Source organism: Stenella coeruleoalba, assembly GCF_951394435.1.
Source record: "Stenella coeruleoalba genome assembly, chromosome: 14".
Lineage (NCBI taxonomy): Eukaryota > Metazoa > Chordata > Mammalia > Artiodactyla > Delphinidae > Stenella > Stenella coeruleoalba.
Window position 1 is genome coordinate 15327382 of NC_137160.1, and position 14262 is coordinate 15341643.

The 14262-nt window shown below is 42.4% G+C and overlaps 1 protein-coding gene across 1 annotated transcript; it reads right to left on the reverse strand.

Annotated features, from left to right (window-relative positions):
* Nucleotides 1-3705: 3705 nt before the first annotated feature.
* PMAIP1 (phorbol-12-myristate-13-acetate-induced protein 1) lies at nucleotides 3706-7720 on the reverse strand. Its single transcript, XM_079942911.1, has 2 exons — nucleotides 7331-7720; nucleotides 3706-4798 (listed from the first exon to the last, which is right to left on the reverse strand). Exons 1-2 carry the CDS (start codon nucleotides 7386-7388, stop codon nucleotides 4692-4694), a joined length of 165 nt encoding a protein of 54 aa, XP_079799037.1. The 5' UTR covers nucleotides 7389-7720; the 3' UTR covers nucleotides 3706-4691.
* Nucleotides 7721-14262: the final 6542 nt, after the last annotated feature.

Genomic DNA, 14262 nt, shown 5'->3' on the forward strand with positions numbered 1-14262 from the left:
TCAGAGTAGCCCTATGGAAACCCTATGGGTGGACGCCACTCAGGTTCCCTATTGGCAGACTTGACCTCTGTCCTCCAAATGAACAAATTTTCAGTTTCATCTTAGAGGAGAGCCCACACTTCAGAACCCCACAGTTGGAAAGAGGCTTATCCAAATCTAGTCCAAACTAACTCTTGAGGTGAAATTGTGTAAATCAGGACCGGAATTTTTATATGAATACGTGAAGGGGCTTCGGGAGATTCAATAGTATTGGTGAAACCTAATACGTACGACGGGACAATAAATGTTCCGCCATCGCTGAGAGGTTACAAATTAAAAGCAGATGGTCCCATCAAGGGAAAAGCTGCCACTTCCTCTCCGGCTCCACCACTGCCCTACCGCCTTCCTACAAAAGGTTTCATTTTAGTCTGATAATCTTAATTGGGCAAGATCTTCCATAGCTCGGTAAAGAAGCTAATATCTAACCCTCCGTTTTGAAGCTAAAGTTAAGGACATTCACAGAGCGTGACTGAGCCAGACGTCAGGCACTTTCTTACCTCATTTGATTCTCAAGGTTTGAAATAGGTGCATTTTACACCATTTTATAAGAAAATAGAAATCAAGTAATTTACCCAGAGTTCCCCCAAGAGTAAATGGTAAAATCACTGACGGATTTGAAAGTCAGGAGCCAATGACAATTGTGGGCGGAGGAACTTTGTGGTTTTGACAATAGCTGGGTGAAGATGTGAAGCTGGAAATGAACACATCTCAGAAGCTCCGTCAGAGACCGTTCGTGAGAGAGCGTGACAAAAAGGAGAGAAGACTTTTTCTAAAACACTAGAAATATCAAGGGGTTATTTTGTTTATTCTATTTTCAACCCAAACCCAAGCCCAGGCTCCACGCACTGCGCAGTTTGTAATCACAGAGAGGACTGCAGGAAGCAGTCTGGGACCCGGACTTCTAAGTAAAGGAACCCCAAATCCCGACCTATAACTCTCATCAACTTTCTGACTTTTCTGGTGTTCTAAAAAGTAGGCAATTGGGGCTTCCCTGGTGGCGCAGTGGCTGAGAGTCCGCCTGCCAATGCAGGGGACACGGGTTCGTGCCCCGGTCCGGGAAGATCCCACATGCCACGGAGCAGCTGGGCCCGTGAGCCGTGGCCTTGAGCCTGCGCGTCCCGAGCCTGTGCTCCGCAACGAGAGAGGCCACAGCAGTGAGAGGCCCGCGTACCGCAAAAAAAAAAAAAAAAAAAAGTAGCCAATTTGGAAGAAGACAGTAAGTGGGTGTGACCATCTGACTCTGAATTTGTTGAAGCAATTTCTGAAAGCCCTTAAAAAGAGAAGCTCCAGTTAGTGCCTGGTTTGACTGACAAAGGTTTTGCTCTTGAACCATGACCTGTTACATAAGAATACTCAGGTGATTACACAGCCAGGTGTGTTCTGTCAGGTGACCCCCAACTATGTTCAGCCTCGTATAAGAAGCAGCCCTGACAGAGTGACACCACTATCAGGGCAGCCAGAGCGCATGGGGGATTCTCATTTCCCAGAAAATACAAGTCCGAGAAGTTCCCGCACAGCTTCCTGCGGGACTTAGAATCAATGTTGGGGAGAAGAATCTGGATGATAGTTGGCTTTTTGTTTTTGTTTTTCTGGGGTTTGGGCTTTTTACATCCACTTTTTCACTTCTTTTAGCAAATCCTTCAGTTCTCTCTTAATACTGTCTGAAATGAGGGGGGCGGGTAGGGCTAGGAGTGTGATGGGAGACCTTCTTCAGAGCCCTTTGTCACCCCATTATCTGTTTCACACCAGGAGGAACCCTGCAGATCTGGGTCTCTTGATTTCAGAGGAATGACTCTGGCTTAGACAGGCTATCTCACTCAGGGTCACAGAGCTCAGTAATGGTTTTGCCCTGAGAGTCTGGCTCCAGCATTCCCAAGTGGGGTGTCCTTTGTATCTCATCACTCCCCATTACCATTCTCTTTTCAAGGTGTCAGTTATCTCCTGGGGCATCTTTCTCTCTGTCAAAGGTTTGAGGCGTTTGACAGGATTGTCACCATTTATGCTGTTCCTGCCGTGTTGTGTATGTATGTGGGCAGAGTTATTGCAAGGGATTAAAAACCCCAAATCACAGGCCCCAGCGTCTTTAGAGAACAACTTGCTTCATTCATAGATACATGATAGATGATGGATATATAGATGCTTTTCAAATATACAGACTTTGAGATTTTCTTTTAAATATAAGTACAAATCAAAAAGTATTTTTAATTCATAGTAGCTATTTGTCGGTCAATAGATACAATTATGTGGACATCATGCGAATTTTTTGACATTAAAATAGAGTTCTCAGAAAATAATTCTCATACCTGAAGATTGTGAAGTGTGCCTTAGCCTTCCTGTGTGATGCCTTCTACAGTATAAAAGAGCATCAAGGGTACTTTAGCAAAACTAATTAACACCAGTGGCTCAATTCTGGTTATGCAAAGAGGCCTAGGGACACGGCCACGGACAAAAGTTCCTCTGCCAGTGACCCTCACATCAAATCACACATTGACCCCACCCTTGATGAAGCCAGTCTCCCCTCCTGCTCCAGTTCTGTAGCTGTCATCTCCCGTTCACCTTCCTCCCTCTTCCCCTCTCTCACCATTTAAGGGAGGCAATTTACATCCCAGGACTTCAGCAGACTCAGGGCAGGGGCGGGTTGGTGATGTGGATCTTAGATCAAGGCTACAAATTTGGGGTATCTTTTGAGTTCTCAAACAGGAAGGTCAATTGCACCACACCTACTTCTGCACATGACTAGCTTCAGATGAAGCAATACTTGCGGCTCACCCTACCGCTAATTAGATCAGGACTCTCTGTAGGCTACTTTAAATAAATCACTCTCCGGGCATCAACCTAAGGTATGCAGCCGCTCTCAAGACCTATGCCTGGCATTAATTTCCTATGTTTCACTACTTCCTTTCCCAATTAAAGTATAAGTCCCCTGACAGCAGAAATCACGTCAAATTGCCCTGTATTCCCCACTCTCACCACACAACTGGAACGAAGGAGATGGTTTGGTCAGAAGGTAACTGCTGATGGAAGTCAGTTAAAATATTCTGGTTTCATAATGAACACTCAGTAGCTTACGTGATGAAAAAATAAACACACAGAAAAGAATGGTGGTAATTTTTAATAGTTTACAGTATCAAATTTTATATGTATATATATATATGTATAAATACAGTTACAGACCATAAATATCCCCATGGCAAAATACCTGCCACTAGGCAGACCCCCCCCCCCAAAAAAAATCTTTGCAACTAAATAAACTAACAGCTTAAGTAATACTGAAGAAAAACAGATGCTGAGGTAATTTTTCATCTAAAGTGACTACAGCCTATATTAAAACATTCTTACTGTAAGAGTTCAAGTAGTTATGAAACCCTTGTCACAAAACCCCCAAATACAACTTTAATATATAGTTTCAAACTAAACAAAAAATATTTTAATTATAAATAGGTAAAATAAATAAGATTATTCTTGCTGAAAATCAATCATGACAGTATTATTTCTTTTTTTATATATCTGGGGACTTTGTTGATAGCCTGGCCAAAAAAACAATAGAATTCATGAAACCTTTCTCAAAAACTACATATTACTCTAATGCCATATATATATATATATATATATATATCTTCAGATGAATATATGTGTATGTATATAAATGGGATTTTCATTCTGGATGAGCAATCTGTTCCTTTAAAAAAATATATATGTATCCCAAATATGAAAACATGCTTAATTTCTCTTAAAAGATCACTGTTATACAATGCACACTGAACCAGTATGAGAAGGGACATTTTACAGATTTTAGAAACTTCTTTAGAAACACATTTATTTTCTTACCAACAGTTACGTTAGAATATTTGTTTTACTAAGTTATAATTACAGCAGTAAAAAAAAAAAATCTGTCACTTATTTTTCATTATTCCCGGTTATGCAAAAATCCCCATGCTTCTTTATCTTTTAATATTCAACCTGCAAGAATTCCACTGGTACCAAGTAACACTTCAAATTTTTTCAAAGCAGTTAAGGCCCATAGGAACACATTTAATAAAAGGTCATCTGAACAGAAACCATACATTTTGAGTAAAAAGAAACTATCAAATTAGTTTATATTTTGTAGTGACCTATGAAATCAACATTCACTATGACATTCAGTGTTCTCAGAAAAAAATTTTACTTTTAACAAGATAATATATATAAACCAAAGATTATACATTGTTCTGGAGTTGTCATCCAAAAGTAGAAACAAACATTGAACATGTTCTGTTTCTTGGCCCCTGCCCATAGTCTAATCATTTATCAACTCCTCATACACTGGGCAGCAGCCTTTAGCAAAAATACCAGAACAAGTCTCTAAGCAAAACCAAAATGTATAAATAATTAATTTCCTATTTTCAAAGTTCTTCCATTCTTGTTTGAAAATAAACAGTGTTTTTTTTTAATGTTCTCACATACCAAACGACTTCTGGAAAACCTCCAACAACAATTCATTTTTGACGTATTCATCTTCGTTTCCAAGGGCATCTGAAAGCAAGTGAGAGCTCCTTCACGTTGTTTGTCTCCATTACAAGGCAGTCTCTCCTCTAATTGATGAAGTTTGCACTTACTGGGGAATCTTCCGTTTGAAAGGAGTCTCTTCATTCTTCATTCGAAAGCTTCTAAAGTCAGGTTCCTGAGCAGAAGAGTTTGGATATCAAATTCAGAAGTTTCTGCCGGAAATTCAGTTTGTCTCCAATTCTCCTGAACTGAATGGCACACTCAACTTCAGGATCTGAAGAGGAAAGCGAAACATCAAAGTTGCACTGACAACACTGCAAACTGCAACCAGCAAGAATTAATATGCCCATCCCAGGACGAGTTGAGTATTTATCCCAGGAAGCATTATCTTAACGTTATGTATACTTGTTTTCTGAATGTGAGAAAGGCTACTTACACACACACACACACACACACACACACACACACACACACACACAGGCACGCACGATGTAAACGAACATGTGGTGACTCTAAGCAACAAAAAAAAGTGAAGGCAAGAATAAAGACATTTACTTTGCAATCTTTTTTTTTTTTTAAGCATCCTGGATGAGGCAAATGTTATCTTACTTTCAAAATACAGACATTTATGTCATACACCACAAAGAGAAAGTGAGTCTCTGCCAGCCTCAGGTGATGTCATCCTTTTCTTTCCCATGTAAGATTGGTTAGGGAAATAAAAGTCAAATTCTAAACTCTTTTATGTTATTTTCCAGTACAATTTATTTTGTAAAGGGCAATAGTTCTGATTATGCCCTCATAATAAATCTAAATGTATTCTTATCCTCATTTAAACAACTCTGAAATTTTCTCATGAAAGACTCATAAAATCTTATTCTAAAATTAAGTCCACATTTTTTAAAATAACTTAAAATTTACATCTTACTCTAAACCAAATTCTTCCCAATCTGTACCAATCCGTTGCCTCTGTGGAAATGAGTGAAGCACAAAACAAACTAACGTTTAATTCACATGTTTACTATTTTTTATGATTAAGGTATTGCAATAAACTGAATATTAGGGAAAAGTAATGTTTATAATCTAATTTCTAAGTAAACTTTTAAAGTAAATGAAGTTAATACCAAACCTATACTGATCCGTAATTACAATTTCCTTGTATATTTCAAAGAGCAATTCAACTTCTTTTTGGTACACTTCAATATCATGATTATGATCACTAAAAATCATTATGATTACAAATTAAAATCTGATTTATTTTGTAAACAGACCCTGCAAATACCCTATTCAGGCTCAAAATAAATGAAAACTGTAAATATATACTAAAGTGGATGTTTAAATCTACATTTTAACCAATTTCTCTTTTTACAAGAGCTGGGTTAAATTTTTGTAATTCCTAAAAAAAAATTCATAATCCCTATCAAGTTCTTTTCAATGAGTGGGATATATTAACATACAATCCTAAAAAACAATTATCATTCAGGCTACCATTTTAGAAGCCCTGAATTGTAAGAGAAAAAATTATACCTTTCATCAAAAAAAAAAAAAAAGGCAGAAAATAGCACCTAGTTGTTTCCTTAATCCTTTTTGTTACATCTATAAATGTAACCATGTGTGGTGATGGATGTTAACTTACTATGGTAATCATGTCACAATGTATACATATACCAAATCATTACGTCATACACCTAAAACTAATACAGTGTTATATGTCACTTATATCTCAACTTTTTTACATGTCTTACCATCTAATCAAGTTTAAGAGGGACATTTCTGCTGTCGCTTATTAATGGGGACTAAGTTGGATCGTGAAGGTTATGCGGTTTTTCACAACACAGCCAGAACTCTTGAACATCACGAAAGGTAGACAAAGCTTTTCCCCTCCCAAACAAGAGCTAGAGAGAGCAGCCTGGTGCCAATTTCGCCGTGGTCACATTGGCAATGCACCACTTCCTTTGCACGCCCCATGGGCTCTATAGCATTACACTAAGTTTAAAAGGGGCCTAATACCGTCTGATGTAACAGCACTATGAACCACACAGATTTCCAGCCCACAGTCTTACTTGCCTTCTTTGCTACCGACCTGAAGTTATTCGATGGGGCTACATGTGACGGGGAAGGGCGTTGGAAGGGATGGATTAAAAAACATTGCGGACAAACTCCTGTTCTTCTCCTATCCCATTTCTGTAACTAATTAGGGATTGTTAAAATGTTATACTTTTGACAAAGAAGCAAGACTGTCTAGGCTTCTGACCTCGGGGTTCCTTGCGGGGCCTCCGTAACCCTCCAACAGTCCTTTGTGGAAAAGCTGTGATAGTACCAAGCGTCATTACCGCTTTTGTTGGTGAAACAGAGAGAGCAGGGCACCCACCAGAGCCTGGACTCCGGAGGAAGCGGGCCTGTCTCAGGAAGCGCCGGGAGGCCGTGGCGCTCTCTCTCTCGGCCCCGGCCCCACCTGCCGTGACAATTACTTTCTCCGCGTGTTTGTAGCCCGTACCTGCACTTTTTCTCCCCGTGGCCCCGGACAGGGCACGTGGGGATGGAAGGCAGGCGAAATAGAAGCGGCTTTTGGCATCCGCTCAAATGCAGCTACATCCCGATCCCAGAGCCCGCTCCCTCCCCCGCCTTCTCCACGGTCCGGGGTTAAACCCCCGAAGAACTTTCTGGAGGCGTCCCTAAAGCACGTGCAAGGGAGCAGACCCGGCCCGACTCTGAGACCCTGAGCAGACGGATTGACCCTGGCCCGAACAAGACCTCGACCCCGGCCCCCGCCTCGGCCAGTATCTCCGCGAGCCCCAGACGCCCCTACCTGCCGGAGCCCGCGTCGGGCTCTGCTGAGCGCTCTTACGAGCCCTCCTTCCAGGCATCTCTGTAAGCAGCCGCCGGGAACTATGCTACAGAATCCGGGAACTCAGTCCTCCAACCCTGGCACCTTGGGTCTGCAGGACTCGGACTGTGCGCGGGGAGAGAGGGGTAACGGAGCTGGAGACTGCACACTGTCAGCCTCCTGGAAACACTGAGGTGTGGGCCCGCCGCTGCCCGCGCTCCGATATGAAGGGGACTTCCCGGTGACGTAGCGAAACTTGACGCCGGGCCCGCCCCTGTCCCCGCCCCCGCGGGCCGCCGCGCCTGGAGGGAACTGGCGTCCGGGCCAGGCCTGCGGGGAGCCCCGCGCCACGCCGCGCGACCTGCCGGGACCCGCTGGCGACCCGCGGCGGCGCCGATCGGCGGGGTGGGGACCCGGCCCGGCCCCTACACTACTTTCTTGACCAACGCGTCAGCTGCAGGCGCGGCGGGGTCTAGGAGTCGCGAGCGGGGAAAGGTTCTCCTAGCGGGAAAGTTGGGGACGGAGAGGCCTGGAGCTTCGTCCCTATCATAAACGGGCAATTAGAGACTTTCGTAAACAAACCCCGGAAAGAGTTCGGGAAAGGCCAGTTTTCAGACTCAGAGAGTGTGGAAAGTTCCAGAGAAGTGAAATGAAGAGAACACTTAATAACAATAGAAATGGTGCCAGAAGCCAAGGGAGAAAAGTACCAGATTGAAACTGAAACTGCCGGGAAGTGAACGGCAAATTGAAACCCTGCAGCTTGGGAGCAAACACTGTTTGGACTTGGGGAAGCGGGGCGGGGGGAGAGAGAAGAAAAGTGGATGGGAGAAGTGGCCAGTTCTCCGCCCGGGTAAGGACTGTGATTTTGAAAGAAGAGCATATTCCCCTTGGGTAGGTCTCATTGCTCGTTCCAGATGCTTAGGAACACAAAAAATAGTAGGTCATCATGTAGACAACTTTCAGATGCCCTCGTGGAGGGAGGAACGAGGTATTTGGGAATGTGAAGTTATTTGCCCGATGTCTGGCTGGCCCTTGAATAATTCCATTATTCTAAGGAGAAGGGGTCATTCGGGCTAGGCAACAGATACTGAGGGCTTCGTGCTGAGGGCTTCCTCAGACATTTTCTCACTCTGTCCTCAGAACAACCCGACCAAGCGGACATTCTTACCATCGTGGTCACTTTGCAGGTGTGAAAACTGAGGTTTATAGAGATGGAGCTGCGCAAGCTCACATAGGCAGAGAGCAGTGGCAGGATCTGAACCCAGGCCGACCCATACTGAGCAAGACCTCTTACCCTCTGTGGCCTTCCCAGGAATCACAGTTTCTTAGAAAATGAGTGTTCTTTTTTCATCTGAGCTATATAATGCAGACGTTGCACATTGGTTGCTGAGAACTGCGTGGCTTCCTGGAAGGTTTGGGTTTGGTTCACAGTATTGGTCTTGTGAAAATCTGAATCGGTTACCAACATTTAAACATTGAGAGACTGCATTGAAAGCTGGGATTTCTGGCGTTCTTTGGGAGATCATTAGCTCAAAACCCAAGATTCGTTTTCCGAAAGTGCGGAGCCGGCTAGAAGTGTGGGTGCAGCGGCTGCCCTTAGACGTCGGGTGGAGCTCTTTGGTTGGCCACACTCCCTGCTGTTTGTTTTTCTCATTTACATTATCTGGCCCCAGTAGGCATTTGAACTTGTTTATTTACCTTAAATCACTCAATCAACACAAACCTGCAGGTATTTGTGGCTTGGTCCTGCAGAAATACAGACAATGCTGTAAGCGTGGAACAAAACTACTCTTGAATTTAAACAACTTAGTTTTGAGTGTGGTAAACACATAGGGTTAAGAGTGGACAAAATTCAGGAGTTACCACCACATGTCACAGGAAGCCCAGCAGAGATTCTGCCTAGAAAGCTGTTGTCTTGAACCCGGTGTCCCAAAACCATTCTCAAGGCTCATTTTGACTGACAATACTTAAGTAACACCATTAGCTTCCTGACTGGATTAATTAGTAAACTTCTCATCAAACCATGCACCCTGAAATGCAATATATACATTCAATGAAAGAAAAACAAATCATATCATGTTTACCCACAAAGGGTGTGTCAATCTTGACCTCGAACATTATCATTATGAAAGGTCATTAGTCACATGACCCACACTTGATGCAAACCTTAGGCAAATTGTGACTTTTAGGGAATTGCAAATTTAACTCCCTGGAAGGAAAAGGGAGGAGAGAAGATTAGAAGGTGCGCTTCAGAGATAGGTCAAATCAGCCATTTATGGAGGACTTGTTAAGATTTTGAATTTGAGATGGTCCATAAACTCTTTTTCAAATCTAACATTCTATTAAGAGAATTAGAAGCTGTGTGTGAAAAGCCTTTCTTAACTATTTGGACCCGGAGAATGACAAAATAATGATTTATCATGAAGCATTAGAATCCCCTGTTATTTCATTTTTTTTTAAAGGACTGGTGAAGACAATTTTTAAAACTGTTACCAGGTTTTAGTTTTCATGGACAAGTTCGAAAATGACAGTGCAAATCTGGCCACGTCTGTGTTGTCAGAGTGTTAAAAAAATTACTAAAAACAAAACAAAACAAAATAGTAGACATGATTACTAATAGAATAGTCATTCATCTCTTTCATGCAGAAAATAAGATTTGGTAGGAAATGAGGATATGAGAGATGAATGAGGGGGAATTTAAAGGAAGCCTTTGACAAAATGTATAGGCTGTAGGCCTGAGTCTGTTTATTCTGATAAAAGGGGACTTGTTTTTTTCCTGTATAGCATGTTTGTTAACATGAAATCAGCCTCATGCATTGATCATTTCAATCTCTGTTTTAAGACAGACACTGTGCTGGGTTCTGGGGAGACAATGCTTCCCACCCCCATGGAACCTACCTTGACGAGACCAGTACCACACAAATTCAGTGTGCCTGTGAATCACTTGAGTATCTTGTTGAAATACACATCTGATTGTGGAGATCTGGCTGGGCTTGAGATTCTGCATCTTAAACTCGGTGATCCTGATGCTTCTGGTCTATAGATGCCCCTTTGAGGAGCAAGTCTAGAGGACGATACAGGTAAGTACACAGGCAGGTGCAAAAAGATGTACATCAGGGCTGTGCCAGGGAAATTATGGCAGACTGTGGGACCGCCTGGGAGGGCAATTAAGCAGGAAAGGCATCTCCATAGAGACCCAAGGTATAAATAGGAGTTGGCCAAGCAGTGAGGCCAAAGGGAAGAAGTGTGTTCCATGCAGAGACTGAAGAGCAGTCGGGGGCGGGGGGTGGGGGGTGGAGAAGCCACCTGAGGAGTTTGCACATTATTGTGGGGACAATGGGGGCACCACTGAAGGTTTTAAGCACGTGGGTGATATGATCAAACTCTAGAAAGTTAACTCTGGCTGCAGCGTGACTAGATTAACCAAGCTAAGACCGGAGACAGTGTGACTGATCAAGATAAACATTATGGTAATTCTCATACAAGATGGTAGTGTCAGCAAAGACAGTCCCTGCTTCAACCCTGTCTTTATTAAAATTCCCATACTTCCTGACTAGGACAGGACCAAATTCTATCAGAGCAAGGCTTGATATTTGCCAGCGAAAGTGTAATTGACATTTTCACCTATGTTAGTTTCCTAAGGCTGCCATAACAAAGTACCACACATTGAGCGGTTTAAAACAATAGAAATGTATTCCCACACAGTTCTGGAGGCTAGAAGTTTGAAATCAAATTTGGTGTCTGCAGAGCTGTGCTGTCTCTGAAGCCTATAGGGGAGAAATCCTAGCCTCTTCTAACTACTGCTGGTTGCCAGCAATCCTTGGCAATCTTTGACTTTTAGACGCATCACACCTATCTCTGCCTCCGTCTTTTTATGGCCTTCTCCCCTGTGTGTCTGTGTCCAAATTTCCTTCTTCTTATACAAACATCAATCATTGGATTAGGGCTCACCCCAATCTAGTATGAGCTCGTTTTACATCTGCAAAGACCCTATTTCCAAAGGAAGTCACATTCACAGGTTGGAGGGCGAGGGGGAAATAGAGGATTAGGACTTCAGCATATCTTTTTGAGAGAGACACCCTTCAACCCCAGACATCTCCCTTTATCAACTGCCTTAAAAAAAAGTTCTATATATACATATTTTTCATCCTGTTTGCAATTTGCACATTTACAAATCAAAAGGACTTTAGTAAACTTGACAATGGATTTGAAGCAGCCTGAAATAAAGGTCAAAAGCAATATAGATAAGGTAAGAAACAAAATGACGTCTGAGGGAACAGGTTTAGAATATCTGTCTGGCACAGAAAGCGTGCGTACCCCACCACACATTCTTTTTTTTTTTTTTTTTTTTTTTGTGGTAAGTGGGCCTCTCACTGCTGTGGCCTCTCCCATTTCGGAGCACAGGCTCCGGACGCGCAGGCTCAGCGGCCATGACTCACGGGCCCAGACACTCCGCGGCATGTGGGATCTTCCCAGACCGGGGCACGAACCCGCGTCCCCCGCATCGGCAGGTGGACTCTCAACCACTGTGCCACCAGGGAAGCCCCCACCACACATTCTTAGTTGAAGATTGTGGTGTGACTCCTCACCCCCCATCCACCCCCCACCCCTAGGCTTCCCACTCACAAAGCCAAACAAGATTTCAAGAAATGCTTTGATGGACCTTGAAAGTAAATATCATTTCTATTCGTGCAACTTATAAGCACATTATAAAATATGGAAAACAGAGGAAAAACCTGTTTTAATTTCCCAAGGTTTCTGTTCTTTATTTTATTCTCCTCTGTTTACTAATTCTTTTCTGGATTTTTTTTTTTTTTTGGATTATCACAGATAATGATCATCAAGCATGTTTGTACTTTTTTTTTTTTGTACTTTTTTTAACTGCACGAAATAGGCAGTGGAACGGTTCAACAAGCATCAGCGGAATGATGGAAATAAGTCAGGACTACCTATACATTTGTTATCTGAATTATTGATTTTCAACAAGTAAGTAAATCCAAGTAGTTTCGAGCATTTCATTGAAGAAACTATTAGTAAATGCTATGTTAATTAGAACGCAGAATAATGATAAACAAAATGATTTTTAGGTTGTCAATGAGTAACTACTAGGAAGGTAATTCAGTCTTGTGTAAGAGTTAGAAAGCGATGATTGTCCAAGTGTAATCTGTGCAAATAGAACCTCAGAATCAATTGATGAGCTTATTTAAAAGCAGACCTGCCTGACCTCAGGTTAGTGAATCACAATCTGTGGGGTCCTAGCCTGGAAATACACGTTTTAACAAACTTCTATGATAATGTTGGTACACTAACAGAGAGGATGAAAAGGCACTTGAGAAGTGATATTTGACCTCAAGTAGCTTACACTCTAGTGAAAAAAATAAAATATAAATGAATTAGTAGCAAATAATTGAAAATGGATTATAATTTATTGTGCAACTATGTGACACATGAAAATATTTTTACAAAACAGCTACGTGAACATAATTTGTGCTTTGTGTACTTTCCCGGTTTAGTGTTGTCGTTCACCATTTAAACAATTTAGATAGGGGAAGAAGAAGAAAAAGACCTCTTAATTATCATCAGGAGACAAAAGAAACCTGCACCTTCAGGAGAAATAGGCTTAGGAAAAAAGGATAAAAACAATAATAATACGTACACAACTGACCCAGAGCTTATACCCTGTGAATGGGTCAGAGGCAGAGCTGAAAGGCATGGTAATCATGATCCAGAAGAGGCAGAAGAGGTAAAACAAAGACACAATTGGTAAGAAGAGGGAAACAAGGAATTAGAAGATGTTTTGAGCGTCCGGAAGCTTTGAGCGTTACTGATGCAAGCAGAATTGTTATCCAGCTGTGTGGATAATCAATAGTTGCTTCCTCTGCAAGGGGATACAATTTCATGCTGCGTAGACTTGGAAAATGAGGGAGGCTGAATTCTTAATTACCCTCATTTGTGCCTAATCTAATCTAACTGCGCCCACAAAGTGGACTGAGTATCACTGATACAGAACTGTCAGCCTTGGATTCCCGTTAGTGGGACTCCGATGCTTCTGACTGGGACTCCCCTGGCCGTCTTCCTCAAACTCACAGTTTGCTTCCTGCATTTGAGCCTCTGCCCTTGCCCTTGACTCTGCCTAGAATGCTTTCTTCTGATCTTTCCTTGTCTAGATCCTTCTGGCTACTCAAGTCTCAGAACAAATGCTATATTCTCAGAAAGCACCCCCTGACTGTCCTGTCTCAAATTGCCCGTCCCTACCCTCCAAAGGACTATCTATCTACCATGAAATTGACTGTGTTTAGTTGACTGACTTGTTTATCATCTACTTCCCCTTTTGAAGTCAAACTCCATGTGAGCTCAGATCTTATAGGCTTGTTCTCTACTATCCCCAGTGCCTGGACCCATGGGGCTAGGCACAGAGCTGATGAGAACACCAAAGCTGAAGGAGGTTAAGTTGTTTGTCTAAATTCACAGTGCTAATAAGTAAACTACTCGCCACTGTAATCCAAACCTTCTTAATCTACACCAAGTTCATCACAGTCATTGGTTGATAAGAAAGCTTGACAATAATCAGAAGAGATCACAAACACTGGGCATTTAAATTCTGCCTCTTGTTTTTCTATTAAAGTATTTCACTTTAACAGTAAACCTCCAGGGACTTCCCTGGCTGTCCAGTGGTTAGGACTCCACGCTTCCACTTCAGGGGACTTGGGTTCGATCCCTGGTCAGGGAACTAAGATCCTGCAAGCCATGCAGTGGGGCCAAAAACAAACAAACAAACAAAAAACAATAAACCTCCATATCTAAAAGCTTAGAAGCTCAGAGGGAGAGGCTAGAATGAGCACCCTTAGGAATTAACGCTGTCCCAAGCTTTCTACTGTTCCTCTTGCTTCTCTTGGCCCTCCTGGGTCCCGTTT